The sequence below is a fragment of the Corticium candelabrum genome, chromosome 19 (genome assembly GCF_963422355.1).
Source record: "Corticium candelabrum chromosome 19, ooCorCand1.1, whole genome shotgun sequence".
Lineage (NCBI taxonomy): Eukaryota > Metazoa > Porifera > Homoscleromorpha > Homosclerophorida > Plakinidae > Corticium > Corticium candelabrum.
This window is the reverse complement of record NC_085103.1, coordinates 4,142,181-4,161,328: the sequence shown is the minus strand read 5'-3', so window position 1 is coordinate 4,161,328 and position 19,148 is coordinate 4,142,181. Positions and strand designations below refer to the sequence as shown.

General features: G+C 41.7%; 5 protein-coding genes across 7 annotated transcripts; all 5 read right to left on the bottom strand.

The window, feature by feature from the left end:
• Nucleotides 1-93: 93 nt before the first annotated feature.
• Nucleotides 94-5,707, bottom strand: LOC134194764 (uncharacterized). Its single transcript, XM_062663719.1, has 7 exons — nucleotides 5,510-5,707; nucleotides 5,133-5,451; nucleotides 2,265-2,428; nucleotides 2,157-2,206; nucleotides 1,949-2,095; nucleotides 1,518-1,580; nucleotides 94-623 (listed from the first exon to the last, which is right to left on the bottom strand). Exons 1-7 carry the CDS (start codon nucleotides 5,689-5,691, stop codon nucleotides 265-267), a joined length of 1,284 nt encoding a protein of 427 aa, XP_062519703.1. The 5' UTR covers nucleotides 5,692-5,707; the 3' UTR covers nucleotides 94-264.
• Nucleotides 5,708-6,131: 424 nt separating this feature from the next.
• On the bottom strand, nucleotides 6,132-9,172 carry LOC134194824 (uncharacterized). 3 transcript variants are annotated; one of them, XR_009972252.1, is made up of 6 exons: nucleotides 8,765-9,172; nucleotides 8,327-8,705; nucleotides 8,221-8,268; nucleotides 8,026-8,159; nucleotides 7,562-7,624; nucleotides 6,132-6,664 (listed from the first exon to the last, which is right to left on the bottom strand). XR_009972252.1 is itself a non-coding variant. In XM_062663796.1 (5 exons), exons 2-5 carry the CDS (start codon nucleotides 8,224-8,226, stop codon nucleotides 6,602-6,604), a joined length of 270 nt encoding a protein of 89 aa, XP_062519780.1. In that variant the 5' UTR covers nucleotides 8,227-8,268; nucleotides 8,327-9,171; the 3' UTR covers nucleotides 6,132-6,601. The 3 variants fall into 3 exon arrangements, 2 of the variants coding, with proteins under 2 accessions (XP_062519780.1, XP_062519779.1); XM_062663796.1 differs by having other exon boundaries at nucleotides 8,217-8,268; nucleotides 8,327-9,171; XM_062663795.1 differs by having other exon boundaries at nucleotides 8,327-9,169.
• Nucleotides 9,173-9,279: 107 nt separating this feature from the next.
• LOC134194777 (receptor-interacting serine/threonine-protein kinase 1-like) lies at nucleotides 9,280-17,916 on the bottom strand. Its single transcript, XM_062663743.1, has 6 exons — nucleotides 17,766-17,916; nucleotides 17,379-17,707; nucleotides 12,829-12,998; nucleotides 12,719-12,768; nucleotides 12,511-12,657; nucleotides 9,280-10,786 (listed from the first exon to the last, which is right to left on the bottom strand). Exons 3-6 carry the CDS (start codon nucleotides 12,903-12,905, stop codon nucleotides 10,722-10,724), a joined length of 339 nt encoding a protein of 112 aa, XP_062519727.1. The 5' UTR covers nucleotides 12,906-12,998; nucleotides 17,379-17,707; nucleotides 17,766-17,916; the 3' UTR covers nucleotides 9,280-10,721.
• Nucleotides 17,358-17,923, bottom strand: LOC134194616 (uncharacterized). The gene is made up of 2 exons (XM_062663558.1): nucleotides 17,741-17,923; nucleotides 17,358-17,684 (listed from the first exon to the last, which is right to left on the bottom strand). The coding sequence occupies exons 1-2, from the start codon at nucleotides 17,921-17,923 to the stop codon at nucleotides 17,358-17,360; spliced, it is 510 nt and encodes a 169-aa protein (XP_062519542.1).
• Nucleotides 17,924-17,959: 36 nt separating this feature from the next.
• On the bottom strand, nucleotides 17,960-18,601 carry LOC134195281 (uncharacterized). The gene has a single exon (XM_062664294.1). It carries the CDS (start codon nucleotides 18,540-18,542, stop codon nucleotides 18,198-18,200), a length of 345 nt encoding a protein of 114 aa, XP_062520278.1. The 5' UTR covers nucleotides 18,543-18,601; the 3' UTR covers nucleotides 17,960-18,197.
• Nucleotides 18,602-19,148: the final 547 nt, after the last annotated feature.

Below are 19,148 nucleotides of genomic sequence, written 5' to 3'. Positions count from 1 at the left end.
TGTCAATGCATTGCAGTGCAGAACTAGTCTCGCGTAACCAGACCCCTTTCCGCCGCGCCATACTTCCGGACGATGGTCACACATTAGTAACTAAATCAATACCTTCGAGGTATCTTTAACATAATTCTATGTACATATACAGTAACAGTAAAATAAGTAAAATCTAAACTAGTAAACTAGCCAGTCACCGAGTAACACAAGAGGTTTCAATACAACAAAAAATACGTAAAAATGCTAATTCAATGTCTGCATCCCCAATAAAAATTATTGTAAATATTTTTGTTCAACGTGTTCTACTAATTCTCTAGAAAATACAGAAACAGCCTGACGTTTCAATTCCATTCTCAATAGGGCTATGATAACTTTGCAACACGTAGCATCCCTATCCAAGGCATTAGTCCATTTTTCGAGCATTGCTCGAGCTTGTTCAAATGTTGACCCGTTATCTTGTTTAATTTCCTTGATCACTTTGGTTGAAAACATACGTGGAAGAATGAGAGCGGCAAATTGAGGCCAATCTGTGCCAATCTCAGTAGCCACGTCGACTACTTGTGTCTCAGTCACTTTGTCAACTGGCCCCATCTCAAGTGTATGGCTAGATACAGCTCCACCGTCATCTGTAACTAAACACGCAGTATTTCTGAATCAGCTAACTAACAACTAAAATTGCACTCTATATTTCTAATAAAGCATTAATAAAGGTTATAGCCAATACAAAACAAACTTGTAAGTTTATTACCCAATCATGAATACAAATGCAGTAGCAGGGCAAGCAGTATCATGCCTATTTTGCTACAATGTAAGAAGTGTCTGTCTTCTACACACAAATTAGATATCTTATGCTTCTTATCCCAGCTTCAAGATTTACAACACGCATGTTTCAGACGTTTCTGTTCTCTGCGTAAATCTACCAAAACTACCTACCACCAACAAATTCAACAGTTTATTATATTGAGAGATGAATCTCTCTATTCCAAGAGGTCCCTAACTATGACTAAGAGTCAAACAGTTGACAATATAACAGAGTTACGAATGGCACCAACTGAGTCACCACTACACTGGACTCTGCTCATCTTCTGCAGTAACACTCTTGCAGTGCATTAAGTCGTCCAGTAATTTTGAACTCGTCTTGTCTGCAGTCAGTTGTCTGTCTGTCTGTCTGTCTGTCTGTCAATGCATGTTTTATACATCAAAGTTAATACATCAATGCTAATTCATGTAATAAGATGTAAAATATTAATGTGCACTGTTTGTCACTCTACTTGTTTATTAGCTGTATTTTGCTTGTCTGTAAATACATATATTTTCATAAACAACTATAGCACCATAGCAATAGTGGTCATTGATTTAGTGTATGGGCTACAAGAGTAATGACTGAGCAACTAAAAATTTCACATATGGTTGCCCGGGGACAACTTAGAGATGAGACGATTTGCTGTACACTGGTGTCAACAGGAGTAGCAACTGCACCACCTCTGGATGAGTATGCATGAAATAGGTTATTTGCGTCCACGTACCTGAACCAGTGGTAGTGTCAGACTCAAAGGAATGTACGACTTCAACAAGTTGGTTCTTAATGGCTAAATGAAAACACACAACAGAATGCTAAGCACTCATGAAAAACTAATACATGCAATACACACACGCACATGCACGCATAAACACATGCATGCATACACATACACACACACACACGCACATGCACACATGCGCACGCACACACACACACACACACACACACACACACACACACACACACACACACACACACACACACACACACACACATGCACACACAATGTTACCTACACCAAACCTACAGCAACAAAGTAAATACAATTTACCTACATCCACCTTAAACACTAATACCATCTTCATAATATGATACTCAAACTCATTAATTGTTTTGTTTACATAATCATCACAATAAATTTGTGAGTAAACTTACTCATGAAGTCTGGCCTGGCATCAGGATCTATACTCCAGCAAACTCTGATGAGCTGTACTAACCCCGGTGGACAGCTGCGATCTTCACTTATCTTTGGCCGTACACCACCAATTACATTCTCACGAATAGCAGAAGTAGAATTCTCAGCTAACATAAAAATAGATACTAACAAATGAGAGACAATGTGCCACATTGGAAAAATACCAACATGCATATGGTCTTGCCATTTCTTTCAACTGCCACAACACAATCGCAAATCTACACACAAATGAAGAAACATGAAATCAGTAATACACATTGAACATGAGAGTCTTACCCATAAACATCAATTTTCTGTCCTTTGGTAGGATCTGTTTCACCAGTCAATCGTTCCGGAGCAATAAATGACAACGTTCCTGATGAATTTTGACGACCTCGGCGAGATCTCCTGGTAGTCTGAGATGAAATGCCACGCATTTTGGCCAGTCCAAAATCAGAAATCTAAAGACAGATACCATAAAAGCCAAAAACCGGTAAACGATACAAAAGATAACAATTGCAATTTGTCTTTCTAGACAAGAAATGCTTCAGGTAAATATCAACCAATCTCACTGTGCTTCGTTTGCTTCTATTGAGTGCATACATTCACTAATTATCAACTAATGAATACAAGGCCAGGCAAACTCACAGTTTATCGTCACCGCCACATCATATGGGAAAACGAAATAATAAGTTTTATTATTCATTATTACACTGTCTGTATAGATCAGATGGACCTATCTCTTCACTGTGGGAGCTCAGCTGAACTGATGCTGCCCAAGCTCTAAAATATTTTATCCCCATTGCCATAATTGTGCTTATTTTGTTAGAGTCAACAAGCGCCTGTTAAAAAATTAAAAATGTACTTAAACCTGCCTAATCCGAACAGTATGGACCAGCCGCTGTCTGGATTATAGAAATGTCCGAAAGATAAAGATACATGTAGCTAACACGCGTTATATCCTTGGAATCCCAAACCATTTTAATGTAAGGTTTGGGAAACGTCATACCACGTCTGCATACATACAGTATGCAAGTACAGTACACACTTGTACTACACTGTAATGTACATGTGTACTTTGTACTACAGGTACATACGTGTTCTCCTACGCACTGGCACGTAATAGTCAAGACGGGCTTGAGAATTTTATACAGGAAATTTCTTGCCAAAGTGCTTACCCTCAAAGTCCCAAGGGATGATATGTGCTGGAAAAAGTGCCCCGATCTTGGAGGTCCATATTAGGGAGGTTTGAATGTATAATAAACGGGTTTTATCAATACTAATATGTGCCAAACTTGATAGCAAACCATTCAGAGCTCTAGTGCCAGTCAATGGTAATGTGTTTATATACGAATAATGAATAATGACCGTCCGCCCACATGTCCGCCCACATGTCCTCGTGAAAAGGCTGGACGATAAACTGTGAATAAGTTTGCCTGGCCCAATGTGTGTAAATATCACATAAAGAGCAGGATTTCAAAACACACAACAACAACAACAACAACAACAACAGCAACAACAACAACAATGAAGAAGCACTTGAAGTGCAAACCCTCGGCCAGTATGCACCTTGAAGGTAAATTAGTCGCACTATGACAAAATCGTACGACAGAATGGTATGATGTGGGTAATAAATAAGAAGCATAATTGAAATCGTCACAGGTCGAGCTTGAGGTAAGTCACGTGACTGGCTGCTACCGTGTACAACGGGTGGCTACGCAGTCCGTCAGCCAACATCCTGTAGGACCTCGCTTCTATTTTTACAACCTTCGCTCATTGGTTCTTTGTGCAGGTGATTATTTGTGCAGCTTTTGAGGTCGTAACTATGGCCAGTTTTAGGCGTGGCATAGGTACTAGAGCCAAAACAAAATTAGATGTGGGAACGTTACAAATGCAGCTAGATTAGCTAACTAGGCGTTTCTAAATGCATGTTACAAATGTAGTTGTTTCCAAATGATGGAACAAGCCAAATGTTACAAGTCGGAAAGCCTCGACGCTAGACTGGCTGGCAATCTTCGCCTTACATAATGAAGTAACGGGCGTGATCATTGTTCTGTTTGTTGGTGGGAAACCTACTAGTAGGTTACAAACCAAACAAGCAGCTCACCACCGATTTTTCAGCTCACAAAAATGTAAAAGTCTCGTTCTTTGTGCAGCTTCTCTAGGCGTCTTGTTGTTTGTGCGACTTCTCTAGGTAGACGTCGCCTACTGTTGTAATGAGGTGACCCCAGAGCCAAAACAAAACATCAGTGCGGGAAAACATGCACGTGCACATGTAGATTAACTAGGCGTCTGTTCGCTCTGACTTTGGATACCGTAAAACAGAAATGAATAGAGACGCACTAGCATACTTACAGGTCGGCCGAGCCGCTTTGTCCGACAAACAGACGCTGTCATGGACAATGCACGTTCTCCTTCGCAAATTCCCGTCAAACGCCAAATTTCTGTTGAAGACGACACTAGTGATCTTTGCAACAACACCACGGCCGCTCAGACACGCACACCCAAAATTCAAGCTGGCAGACTGCAGAGCCACTATGCAGAAACACTGTGGAACAAGCAAAATGTTACAAGTCAGGTACAGCTACACACCTCGCCCTGGTTGTTGTTGGGGAAACATACACGTACGATGTATGTGCTAAACCCTTAAGTTAAAGCAAAGGACTAAACACCATGTACAGGACGGACGCCCGATGGCCGAATTCTCATTAGCAGCTACCAAATGAAGAGAGGTGGAGCCTCATGATGACATCACGTTCATCTATTGGTCAGTAATGACACCACTTCTCGTCTATTGGTCGGAACAGCTTCATTTGCATCTCCGCTAACCAACTATATATACGGTCGGTGAGACGTACGGTCGTCGAACGACTACTATACCCTCCACCCGGAAATCCGGGCCTCCGGTAACAACTCAACTAGTCATAATGCAACAATTCACCAACTAGACATGATCTGTCATCGATAGACCCTAATACCTAATCTAGACACGAGATGTCAGTTAAAGTATCTTGTCATTCAGATTCAGATCACTTCTTCAAAACATAACTAATTCTACTGCTAACAGCGCATTTCTTTACTCTAATGAAAGTGAAAGCCAACTCATCATCCCCAACCTACTCACTCCACAAACTTCTGGCAACAACACAACCTACATGCCCTCACCTTGCAGCGATAATTTTGCGTCACGAGCACGTTAGAGCTCTTCAAGTCTCTATGAGTGATCGGATCCTTCTGATTGTGAATATACAACATTCCCCTGGCCACATCCAACCCCATGCTACAACGACAGTTCCACTGCTCCACAATCGGCTGCTTCTCTCGTTCATGCAGCAGCAAGTCTTCTAGATTTCCGTTATCAACATATTCCAGTACGAGAGCATAATGGCGCGGGTTGACACAGATGCCCTTCAGTTGCACGACATTGACGTGTCCCCGCAGTCTCTGAAGAATACTCGCCTCTTTCATGAGAGCATCCAATTCACTTAATAAACATAAACTACGTAAAACTCTACACAGAACTCTCTACAACGTGTATGTACATCTGTTTGAGGCGCTGAGGTGTGTTGAGGACTTTCACGGCGACCACATCGCCCGTTTGTCGCAGTGTGGCACGGAACACCTCTCCAAACTCTCCCGCACCGACGAAATTTTTGTCGTTGTCGTACTCGAGTTTGTCCCTTTCAAAAATCGTTGGCTTCTCCACCAACGTGCTGCCAGACATCACGAAATTAGCATAGTTCTCTTGATATCAACTGCATGATCACGCCCTCTCAGGGTACAGTATGTACAGTACAGTAACCTCGTCCCCACTCGCGCTAGTCTTGTCCGATGCCCGTATGTCTCGGGCCTGCAATGGTCATACGGGCACCGGACAAGACTAGCGCGAGAGAGTCAGGCTACAGTTCAGTACAGTACAGTGTACATTTCTTTGCACAGCTGCTGTCAAGCCGTGGGTGATATCCTGCTGAAGTCTACGACGTAAAATGACCATGTCTAGAGTTACTAGAGCACTGAATCTCAATTAATTAGCTAACTAAAGTCTTACACGAACACGGAAACTTTTAATTTGCTGTGTCAATGCATTGCATTGCAGAACTAGTCTCGCGTAACCAGACCCCTTTCTGCCGCGCCATACTTCCGGACGATGGTCACACATTAGTAACTAAATCAATACCTTTGAGGTATATTTAACATAATTCTATGTACATTACAGTAACAGTAAAATAAGTAAAATCTAAACTAGTAAACTAGCCAGTCACCCAGTCACACAAGAGGTTTCAATACAACAAAAAATACGTAAAAATGCTAATTCAATGTCTGCATCCCCAATAAAAATTATAGTAAATATTTTTGTTCAACGTGTTCTACTAATTCTCTAGAAAATACAGAAACAGCCTGACGTTTCAATTCCATTCTCAATAGGGCTATGATAACTTTGCAACACGTAGCATCCCTATCCAAGGCATTAGTCCATTTTTCGAGCATTGCTCGAGCTTGTTCAAATGTTGACCCGTTATCTTGTTTAATTTCCTTGATCACTTTGGTTGAAAACATATGTGGAAGAATGAGAACGGCAAATTGAGGCCAATCTGTGCCAATCTCAGCAGCCACGTCGACTACTTGTGTCTCAGTCACTTTGTCGACTGGCCCCATCTCAAGTGTATGGCTAGATACAGCTCCACCGTCATCTGTAACTAAACACGCAGCATTTCTGAATCAGCTAACTAACAACTAAAAACTGCACTATACATTTCTAATAAAGCATTAATAAAGGTTATAGCCAATACAAAATAAACTTGTAAGTTTATTACCCAATCATGAATACAAATGCAGTAGCAGGGCAAGCAGTATCATGCCTATTTGCTACAATGTAAGAAGTGTCTGTCTTCTACACACAAATTAGATATCTCATGCTTCTTATCCCAGCTTCAAGATTTACAACACACATGTTTCAGACATTTCTCTGTTCTCTGTGTAAATCTACCAAAACTACCTACCACCAACGAATTCAACAGTTTATTATATTGAGAGATGAATCTCTCTATTCCAAGAGGTCCCTAACTATGACTAAGAGTCAAACAGTTGACAATATAACAGAGTTACGAATGGCACCAACTGAGTCACCACTACATTGGACTCTGCTCATCTTCTGCAGTAACACTCTTGCAGTGCATTAAGTCGTCCAGTAATTTTGAACTCGTCTTGTCTGCAGTCAGTTGTCTGTCTGTCTGTCTGTCTGTCTGTCAATGCATGTTTTATACATCAAAGTTAATACATCAATGCTAATACATGTAATAAAATGTAAAATATTAATGTGCACTGTTTGTCTGTCTAATTGTTTATTAGCTGTATTTTGCCTGTCTGTAAATACTTATATTTTCATAAAACAACTATAGCACCATAGCAATAGTGGTCATTGATTTAGTGTATGGGCTACAAGAGTAATGACCAAGCAACTAAAAATTTCACGTATGGTTGCCCGGGGACAACTTAGAGATGAGATGATTTGTTGTACACTGGTGTCAACAGGAGTAGCAACTGCACCACCTCTGGATGAGTATGCATGAAATAGGTTATTTGCATCCACGTACCTGAACCGGTGGTGGTGTTAGACTCAAAGGAACGTACGACTTCAACAAGTTGGTTCTTAATGGCTAAATGAAAACACAATGAAATGCTTAGCACTCATGAAAAACTAATACATGCAATACACACATGCACACGCACGCATAAACACATGCATGCATACACACACACACACACACACACACACACACACACACACACACACACACACACACGCACACACACACACACGCACACACACACACACGCACACACACACACACACACACACACACACACACACACACACACACACACACGTGCACAAGTGCACACACAATGTTACCTATACACCAAACCTACAGTAACAAAGTAAATACAATTACCTACATCCACCTTAAACACTAATACCATCTTCATAATATGATACTCAAACTCATTAATTGTTTTGTTTACATAATTATCACAATAAATTTGTGAGTAAACGTACGCATGAAGTCTGGCCTGACATCCAGCAAACTCTGATGAGCTGTACTAAGCCCGATGGACAGCTGCGATCTTCACTTATCTTTGGCCGTACACCACCAATTACGTTCTCACGAATAGCAGAAACAGAATTCTCAGCTAACATAAGAATAGATACTAACAAATGAGAGACAATGTGCCACATTGGAAAAATACCAACATGCATATGGCCTTGCCATTTCTTTCAGCTGCCAACACAATCGCAAATCTACACACAAACGAAGAAACATGAAATCAGTAATACACATTGAACATGAGAGTGTTACCCATAAACATCAATTTTCTGTCCTTTGGAAGGATCTGTTTCACCAGTCAATCGTTCCGGAGCAATAAATATTTCAGCTCAACATGCTGGGGCGTGGTTGCGGGCATTGCCTAATCCTAATCTAGGCCTTGCCATGCCCAGCAGGAAGTCTATTAAAGCATTACGAGTCTGGCTTGGTGTTGGCATTTTCCCTCCTTCGCCTAATTCTGATCTTTGTCTTTGTGGATCCTCGTTAGACGAATTTGGTGATCATCTCCTAGGGTGCGATCAGAAGACAAACTTGGTTATCGAACGACACGACGTCCTTTGTGACACACTATTTCACACTCTTCTTGTTGATGACTCCCGATGTCGACGGGAGCAGCGTTGTACCACTACATCTAACAGTAGACCTGGTGACATTTTTCACCCGGATTTCCAGTGTGGCTTGCCAACTTACTTTGATCTTTCAGTGAGAAATTATCTCCAGCCTTCATATATAATACAGGCAGCGAATCGTGCTGAAGCAGCAGCAGAAGCTGGAGTTTTGGAGAAGGACTGCCGTCATGAAGACGTGGTGAAAGCTACTGAAAGTATATTTGAACCAGTCGTTGTTGAGACTCTTGGTTTATGGCATCCTCACAGCATGCACTTGTTGAAGATAATAGCAAGGAAGATGGCATTTCATTGTTGTCAAACTGTTAGTAGAATGCTAATGTTTCTTTATGAACAACTTTCTGTCAAGCTTTGGCTTTTAATGTCAAACTAATTCTAGAACGTTTAGCACTAAACAGTAGAGACTCGGTTGTTGAAAATATTTAAATGTCTATGGGTAGGCATCCATTAGTGCCATCAAAAATATAAATACATAAATAATATATATATAATATATATATATATATATATATATATATATATATATATATATATATATACATGTATATATATATATATATATATTTTACAATACCCCAATACCCCAACATCTCTCCCAAGTCAAGTAAGCAAATCCCAACTACAAACATCTAAAACTTCTAATTGCATATGTTCATGTAACATCTTGGCATTGTAGCACCATAGCGTTACAGACAACTGTTCTAATATGCTCTTGAAAGCTCAAGGAAACGGTATCCCACTGATTGATGATGACTTTGAACATATTCCTTTCAGAGTCTTTAGAATGAAAGATGATACGAAGCCAAGAGATTCAAAACTAGTGGATAGAATAGACCACCTGCTGTGGTACCATTGGCTTCATGCCTGGCATCTTTTTCAAATTCTGCTGCTTCTGCTGCTGCACCAGGACGGATCACTGCTTTCAAAATATAGAAAGGCTGTAAAGAGTTACGGATTGTAACATCGAAATATCCAGGTTGACCATCCATGAAATCTGGATGATATACGTCTCCTGGTCTGCGTGAATCATAACCTGAGCAGTTCTGTTCTTTCTTTGACCTGCTTGTTTTCAACAAGCAAAGCTTGCAATATTACTTCACAAAGAGAATTGTGACGTTGAACACGTAGCGAACCTCTAGGGCAGCTGATTAGGTGGTCACCAAACGCATCAATTGTAGCGCCACAACAGCATAAAACAAAAGATGGTGGAAGAGGAAATATCGGATGCCAAGCCATGTCCAGATCACAATTACGAATTCATGTGGAGGAATGGTGAGGCCTAGATTGGGGTTGGGTAATGCCCGCAACCAAGTCCCCCGCATGGTTTGACGAAATTGTGTTCAGACGAGCTTTGTCTCTTAAGGCCTGTCCACACTGGCAACTGGATCGCGATCCGATCGCAATCCAACCGCAACGCTGTCCACACTTGCAACTCAATCGCGATCCGTCCGATCCACATCGCGAGGTGGATTCGATCGCGATCGGTTGAATCCAATTAGAAATAGTGGGCGTTACCTTCACGTACGCTACGCACGTAGTCGGAACATCTAGCACTCCTCACTCGTCTTTGTTCTCGCTCACCTTACGTCGCTGTATCAACGCTTTCTACAAGCAAAGAAACCACACATACACATCGGTCATCAGTCACGTGAAAGCGAAATGAGGCGGAGGTATCGTTTTCAAAGTGCAGTGTGAACGCTCGCTATCCCGATCGGATCGTGATCCATTCTGGTCTAGTGTGGACAGGCCTTAAAACTCCCATTTTCCATTAAGGAGTTGAAACATTGTAATGTAGCTGTTTCTGAATATTCCACTAGAAGCTGTATTGAGATCCAAAGTGTGCATTGCAGGCAATTTCTTTCCAAGAATACTGTACGCTTCATTTTTGCCTTGAACTTGAAAATCATGACAAAATACCTCTTCCACAAATTCGATGTTCAAATTGCCTGCGTTTCTTAAGAGACTTTGAATCAACTTTTGGGTGGTATTGCAACTTCCTATGAAAGCAGCCGCTGATGAGGTTAGTGCTTCTCTGAGACCAAGACCTCCTGGCCAACTGGTAGTGTCGTCTGAAGCCACAACAAATCTGAAATAGATGAGCGAGTGATTAGTTCTAGAGATTGTCTCAAACCTCTGTCAAAACAAGAAAATTCATTGTCTGTCAGACCAGGTGTTACACTCTGCAAAAAGGTGATTGACCTTACAGACACTCAAACAACTGCGCAAAAGGTGTAATTCAACCTGGGGTCATCTATGTCGTTGAGATGTGACTGAATATCAAGGACTTTGTCTAACTGCTTAGCGACCGTATTTCGAAAGAGAATATCTGACCCATAGACTGACTGGTGAACTGAGCAATTCCAATCCGTCAGTGAGCCTATGAATTTCAGTACGAAATTGAGGGAACGTAATGTCCCCTGATGGCCAATACATCTCGCATTTACCAAGATTGATGTGAAGACCGAATCGAGGACCTTTTGCTAAGAACAATTCTAATAGAGAAGAGATGCAGTCTCGATCACCAACAAATGTGCCATCATCCAGGTACCATAGTTGCAGATCTATGCCCGGAACATTGCTGATGTTGTCCAGAAACTCTAGTAATACCATGGAAATAGCATTGGACCTAGTGAGTCTCCCTGTTGAGCGCCAGCAGTTGATAGAACGCAATGTTTGCCGAACATAAGTTCTCCTGATGAACTATAACACCACTGCACCCAGCAACTAATTCTGGAAATTCTTCACGTAATTGTGGGAGAAAGTTTTCACGATGACATTCATTGAATGCATGCCGCATATCGACTTTGAAACAGCACAGATTTTCTCTCGAGCTATTGGTAGTGATGTAAGACTTCAGAGTGTGAATAGCAGTCTCCAATCCACCACGTGCACCTACTCCAACTTGACCATACGGTAAGAATACATATATATATAGGGAAAGCGTCCTCAGTCAAAGCCAAAACTATGGTTCAAAAACCCACTAAAGACCAACTTGAAAAAGTGTTCAATTGATCCCGACAACTTGGAAAAGCTAACATCAGATAGAGCAAGTTGTTGAAAGGTATGTCATTCCTCACTAGAAATCTTAAAGAGAAAAAAGTCGAAGCAATATCACTTAAACGTTGGAATAGAAAACCGCACATCTACGTTATGTGCCTGTTTCTAATGTGACAAATACATGTACTTGTCCTTCATGTGGGAGAATTTGTTGTTCAAGTGCGGGCCTTGCATCACACAGGAGAGTAAACGAATATTGACTGGTGTCACCACTGAAATCAGTGGACAACTATCATATGTGTACACACACACACACACACACACACACACACACACACACACACACACACACACACACACACACACACACACACACACACACACACACACACAAATGCACGCACGCATGCATGCACACACGCACGCACACACACACACACACACACACACACACACACACACACACACACACACACACACACACACACACACACACACACACACACAAATGCACGCACGCATGCATGCACACACGCACACACACACACACACACACACACACACACACACACACATACACACACACGCACATGCACACACACACACACACACACACACACACACACACACACACACACACACACACGTGCACAAGTGCACACACAATGTTACCTACCCTAAACCTACAGTAACAAAGTAAATACAATTTACCTACATCCACCTTAAACACTAATACCATCTTCATAATATGATACTCAAACTCATTACTTGCTTTGTTTACATAATCATCACAATAAGTGTGAGTAAACGTACGCATGAAGTCTGGCCTGGCATCAGGATCTATACTCCAGCAAACTCTGATGAGCTGTACTAACCCCGATTGACAGCTGCGATCTTCACTTATCTTTGGCCGTACACCAGCAATTACGTTCTCACGAATAGCAGAAGCAAAATTCTCAGCTAACAAAGAAATAGATACTAACAAACAAAAGACAATGTGCCAATTGGAAAAAATACCAACATGCATATGGCCTTGCCATTTCTTTCAGCTGCCATAACACAACAGCAAATCTACACACAAACAAAGAAACATGACATCAGCAATACACACAACCAAAATGAATGTCTTACCCATAAACATCAATCTTCTGTCTTTTAGTAGGATTTACGTTACCTGTAAGTCGTTCTGGAGCAATAAACAGTAACATTCCTGCAAAACTGCTTCGATGTCATAGGTGACCAAAAGGAGGAGACGTATTGCCACAAATGACTCAAAATTTGGCCAGCCCAAAATTAGAAATCTAAAAACAAGTACCATACAAGCCCAAAACTATTAAACAATACAAAAGATAACAATTTGCCAAGACAAGAAATGTGGCACATAAATATCAACCAAATCTCAATGTGCCTCATTGCCTTTTATTGAGTATAATCATTCATTAAAGGGTAACTGCAATGCAAAATCAAAAATTCTTTTTATGTTGGAAATTGATAGTTCTAGTTGCATACATGACAAGAAAAATAGTTTTAGACTTTAAGTTAAGTCTTCGCTGAGATATAGCAGGTCAAAGTTGCTTGCAATTCTTCAAGTTTTGGTAACGCGTTATAACGGGTGTGGTGTAGTGTACACGTCACAGAGGGGAGACACGTGTACGTCTGTATAGTCAGCAGCCTGTAAAAGTGACTACACCTTCATATCCAAGGCAACGCTGCTAGGGTAGAGGCAACGGCAGCACCAGTTATTCTTCTAAAGAGCCCTCTGGAGGGTTTTACGTAATGATAACGTTCCATCATAGCATGAATCGCAGGATGAAAAGATCCGCTGGGAGCCATTATAGCGACTAGACCACACAGGATCAAATTCAGCAGCAGTGTCTCTGAAGTAGCAAAAGTAATCGATGCACATCCAGGTAAACAACCATCACATGTGCAGCTGCGGTCGTTGTGAAATGATAATAAGTACTCGTGTGGAGTGCGTGTCCTGTCAAACCGTATTTGAGGTTGTCTCAAAATGACGCGATAATAATGTTGAATATTAGCCACAATAGTGGCACAGTGTACTAGTGAGTTCATGCAAAACTCTGTGAGAAAGAGAACCAAATGAGTTGAAGTTCGTACATTGAATTCAAGTTGACACAAGGGTTGACTTCACGGTACAGTATACTGTAAATCATACGACTGCATTCACTACACATGATGATCAAGCACCTATAGACGAGAGTCTATATATAGTCATCAAGAGTCTGACCACTCCTAGCCATTTGCAGTACTTTTAGTCCTGCATGAGAGTCTTCCTTACCCTCCCGCTTCTCAAATACGACTCTCCTTTTCTTTTGTGAAGGTTCCAGAGTGCTGCAACCTTGACGTGTGGAGGCAGATAGTTGGAAAATGGTGGCCTCAATTTCGCTCTTCTACAATGCAGACCAAGTTCTTGAATAGACCTGGCTGTACATATCTCGAAGCAATCAGGCTAAAAGTGGCTACTACAGACTCCTGTCCACTCAGTCGGACGAGTCGTACTCAGTAGTGTAGTCGTCAGGACGACACAAACGTCTCTGCAATTGTCCTCCGTATTTGCAATTCCCACTCTTTTCTTAGCTTGGGGATTTCGAAAATCAAAACGTGATTGCGTATGACTTGCGTGAATTGGTGCATCCTGCAGCCACTCAACACCGAACCATTATTTTGCCACAGATTCCTTTGTTTCAATACACGCTAGTGTGGAGTATCCCCTCTGTGACTTCACACTACACTACCCCGTTATAACGAGTTACCGGAACTTGAAAAACCAGAAGCAACTTTGACCTGCTATATCTCAGCAAAGACATAGCTTAAAAATCTAAAACTAGTTTTCCTGTCATGTATGCAACTACAACTATCAATTTCCAACAAAAGAATTTTGATTTTTGCGTTGTAGTTACCCTTTAACTACCTATTAAATAATGACTACAATGACGTTTATAATATCACATCAAGAGCAGGGTTTCAAAACAACAACAACAATAACACTCAACTAATTATAATGCAACAACTCAGCCAATTAGGTAAGAACTAGCACTAAAGTGCAAAACCCTCAGCGAAATTATTCAAGCGCTGGCTGGATGCAGGCATGCATTCTCCTGGATTCTCGTAACCCTTGTCTCGTACGAATACAAACTTTCATCAATGGTGTGCGGCTCCGACTGAGTCGCTATTAGCGATGAGGTATTTATAGGAGGGAGGTCAACCTAATTACATACGCCATGTGTGTGGTAACATACGGAAATCAACCCATGTCTCTAAGGCAAGTATGGACAGCGACTTTATTTACACTGGTAGGTAGCACTTGACTAACCAGTTGCCCTTCAAGTAGTTCTCGTGTTTCGTTTGTCCCAAAAGTGCACGAACACGGCTGAGTGCAGCTCCAAATCATTTGCATATCGGCTTTTTTCACACTATAACTTTTGAACAAAAGGTTTTCAAAACTCCACACATAATAATCCAAGAACAGCCTATGATAAACCTGTGAGTATCGTCATTTGCTGGTTGCAACAGACGCTGAAGCAGCTAGAGTGGAAACAGACAGACAGGCACGACAGTACCGTAACCCTTTGCGCATGCGCCGAGGGTTAATTAGACATGATCTGTCATAGAGCGTTTTCACACACAGGGTTAATTGACTTGGGTTATAAATTGGGTTAATATTGGGTAAGACTCCAAGTGCCCCAGTCATGTGAACGCGAATTTAGTAAACCCAAGTTAAACCAGATTAACTAGAACTGGGGTTAAGCAAGGGTTAAGCAGGGTTCGAAAAACCTAAGAAATGTTGGTCGCCAAAGCAATTCTTATTATGCCACACCCCTCAATAAATGTACGCGAGGGCCATGCCTACTTGTGATGCTCAGAAGTTACTAGTCAGTTATTAGTCAAACAGTCTCCTTCATAGGCTTATAATAGCTACTTACTTTTTGTTACACTCATCCTAGTTCAATAGCATGACGTGGCAATGTAACCACATGCAGACACAGAAGGCGCTTCATTCTCTAGATTAATATGTAAGTTCAGGGTTGGGACATCTTTTAAGTTTATAAACTGACCAACTGACAACAGTTTGTTACACTAAGGTCGCGGTCTCTTTGTGCAGACGCCATGCACACATGCCATATTTCCGTTATCTCATACTTGAAGTTCTTACCGTAAGTAACACTATAGACAAATAGATTGTGAGGCAGAGAGAGGCCAGATTCCATTGACATCTTGTCAGCACGTTCCTTGCAGCAGCTGATGTAATTGAGCATAAGCTCAAGAACAGTGCAAAGCCGTAGTTCTTAATGGCAATCTTCGAACCCCAAAAAGCAAAGAAATGCCCGATAGAGGCAGTTTCTGTCTATGCCCACAGCTACTGGAAGCAGATTCACAGGACCATTGTCTGGTATCAGATCCCTAGCCAGCAAATATAGTTGGCACCGAGACAAGAGACTAGTAGCTGACTTCCGGAAATATTGCTATTTGCCAATCTTGGCTAGAATTGCTCTGGCTTCGACTTCTGTTGCACATTTCAAGTTTCGTAAGTGCTGAATGCACGCCATTGTGTGGGAAGCCAGTCAAAATCGAGCCTATTGTGCGGTTTCTTTAATTACGTGTTTCCCAGGTGCAGGCAAGTGTCATTCATTGTGCACATGCTTCAGTGCATTATGATAGGGAAGGACATGGGTGGATAGTTTACGTTCATGTAGACGGCAAAGTTGAGGTTTCTGTGTACTCAGATTACGCTGTACTAGTTTCAAGCTCCTACTAAACTCAGAAATCTGGAAAGTCTATCTTTGTCAAGATTTACCATTCTTACAGCATGGCAACTTCCTAAGATTGACTAAGCACCATTTCTGTGACAGAGATCACCATTTGGTGACTTGGCAACCGGTTTTTCAAACCCTGTTAACTAACCCTGGCTCCAAGTCAGGTTAGACCAGGTTATAGTAGTCTCGCGTAGCCAAACCTTTCCCGCGCCTACATCCTTCCCTACATCCTTCCTGTGGGAAGGGTCTGGCTCTGACTAGGAGCGTGTTCACACCGACATCTGGACTAACTATGACTAGGCTACCAGGCCACCATTAGCCTGGACAGTTTTCATCTCTCATATCCGGCAAGAATTCACGTCAATTGTCTTGAGGAATCCATTGCTTTAGGTTTTGAAGAGGAAAACCTTTAGTTTGCTTTCTCTGGCAGCTCCTTCACTGAATTCAGAAACGGCAGGAAGTCGTCACATGTACAGGCAGGTACGTAGTAGTATACATCTGCATGCGCTTCGTATATGTTGCCATGTTGTTGCTGCGTTTGTACGTTTAACATACAACACCACATCAGAAACATCGGCGGCATGCTCTTCTTGTATATTACCTCGTGTGTCAAAGTCACCTGCAACCACTAACGCCACTAATGTGGTTGTAATACTACTGTTCATGGCGTTAGAATGGCATTACACTAATCATGATTAGAACTGTTGTGAACGAGGGGCGTTAGTGCACTAATGCCAGACTAATCATGATTAGGCCCGGTGTGAACACCTCTAGGTTAGAGTGGAGTTAAGTGAAGACACGCCCTAATATGCAAAAACACCCCTAGAGTCGACCCGCCAAGGTACAAATGGCTCCCCTTACTCACTCCAGAAACTTCTGGCAACATCACAAGCTAGATGCTCTCACCTTGCAGCGATAAGTTTGCGTCTCGAGCACATGAGAGCTTTTCAAGTGTGTCAGAGTGATCAGATCCTTCTGATTGTGAATATACAACATTCCCCTTGACACATCCAACCCCATGCTACAACGACAGTTCCACTGCTTCACAATCGGCTGCTTCTCTCGTTCATACAGCAACAAGTCTTCTAGATTTCCGTTATCAACATAATCCAGTACGAGAGCATAGTGGAGTGGGTTGATACCGACACAGATGCCCATCAGTTGCACGACATTGACGTGTCCCCGCGGTCTCTGAAGAATACTCGCCTCTTTCTTTTATGAGAGCATCCAACTCACTTAATAAACACAAACTACGTAAAACTCTACACAGAACTCTCTACAACGTGTACGTACATCTTTTTGAGGCGCTGAGGTGTGTTGAGGATTTTCACGGCGACCACATCGTCCGTGTGTCGCAGTACAGCACAGAACACCTCTCCAAACTCTCCCGCACCGACGAAATTTTCGTTCTCGAGTTTGTCCCTTTCAAAAATCGTTGGCTTCTCCGCCATCACGAAATTAGCATAGTCCTCTTGATATCAACTGGATTCACGCTGCTTACAGTGCACAGGGGTCTGGACTGCAAAGACACATTACTATAAGTATATTTTATCATTTTATTTATTTACTTTTTATTTTCTTATTTACTACTAGTACGTCTTATACATGCATTGCATTAAAGCCATATAATTTTGGTATGATAAATGTTCTAGTCTCTCATGGCTAGCACATGCAACTTGTTGAGTGCACTAACATATGTTGAAGAAACTGCTCTGCACTAAAGTATCAGTCCTGTTTCTGGACGGTGTGCTCTAGAATGACTCTGTCCATCAGCATTGATACTGTAAGCTTATCTTCCTCATCATTATTACCCGTATATTGAGATGAATCTCTGTTTACAATAACTGTCTTTGCTGTGAATGATCCCTTCTCTTTGTTCTCCTCAAACTGCACAACATATATGCAATATCCGGTCAGTTGTCTGTGCATCCGTAGCTTGTTGTTTGACTTGTCGTAGTCAACAAACCATTTGTCGTCGTTTGGAACGTCACCGATTCCCATTTTAATTGCCTCTATCTCATCTCTACTGTAGTCTTTGTTCAATTCTATTGTCGTGCATTGCTCCGGCATTTTCCCTACGTTCCAGTCACGTCTGAACTCAACAACTCCACATCTTCGACGTCTGGGAGTTGTCATAATTACCGACGCGCGAAATTAATGAAATTACCATTGTTAATGTAACGGCATCCTTAGGTGTCACACGTACATCGCAACCGAGTTTTCTAACCAAACATTGACTATCCACAGTGCTGGATACAACACAGTGTACTTTTTTTTAGATAGTAGTTACGGATTGATCATACTGTAGTATCTACGGGAAGTGTGAATAGTTGACTCTAGGTGGCATTCAGCTAGTGAAGGTGTTTCTTAATTGGTTGTCAAGTACGGAAATCCTTAGCTACTAGTTGTGCGGTATCTGTAGGCGCCTCGCGTACGTGAGTAACACGTCCAACGGAGTTTTCAGATCTAGACCGTCTACTGAAACGCGGAGTCCTAGCTAGACAATACGTATTTGTTGAAACCCTGTCATGGAAGTAAACTTGTAAATATCCTAGTAGTTTAGATTACGTATATACGTTTAGAGGCCTGGTATAGGTAGTCATCGTTTTGCGATCTGATCAAGACAATTGAAATGTACAGTCTAGGTATGCACTCAGTTTCGTTGTAACGACAGTG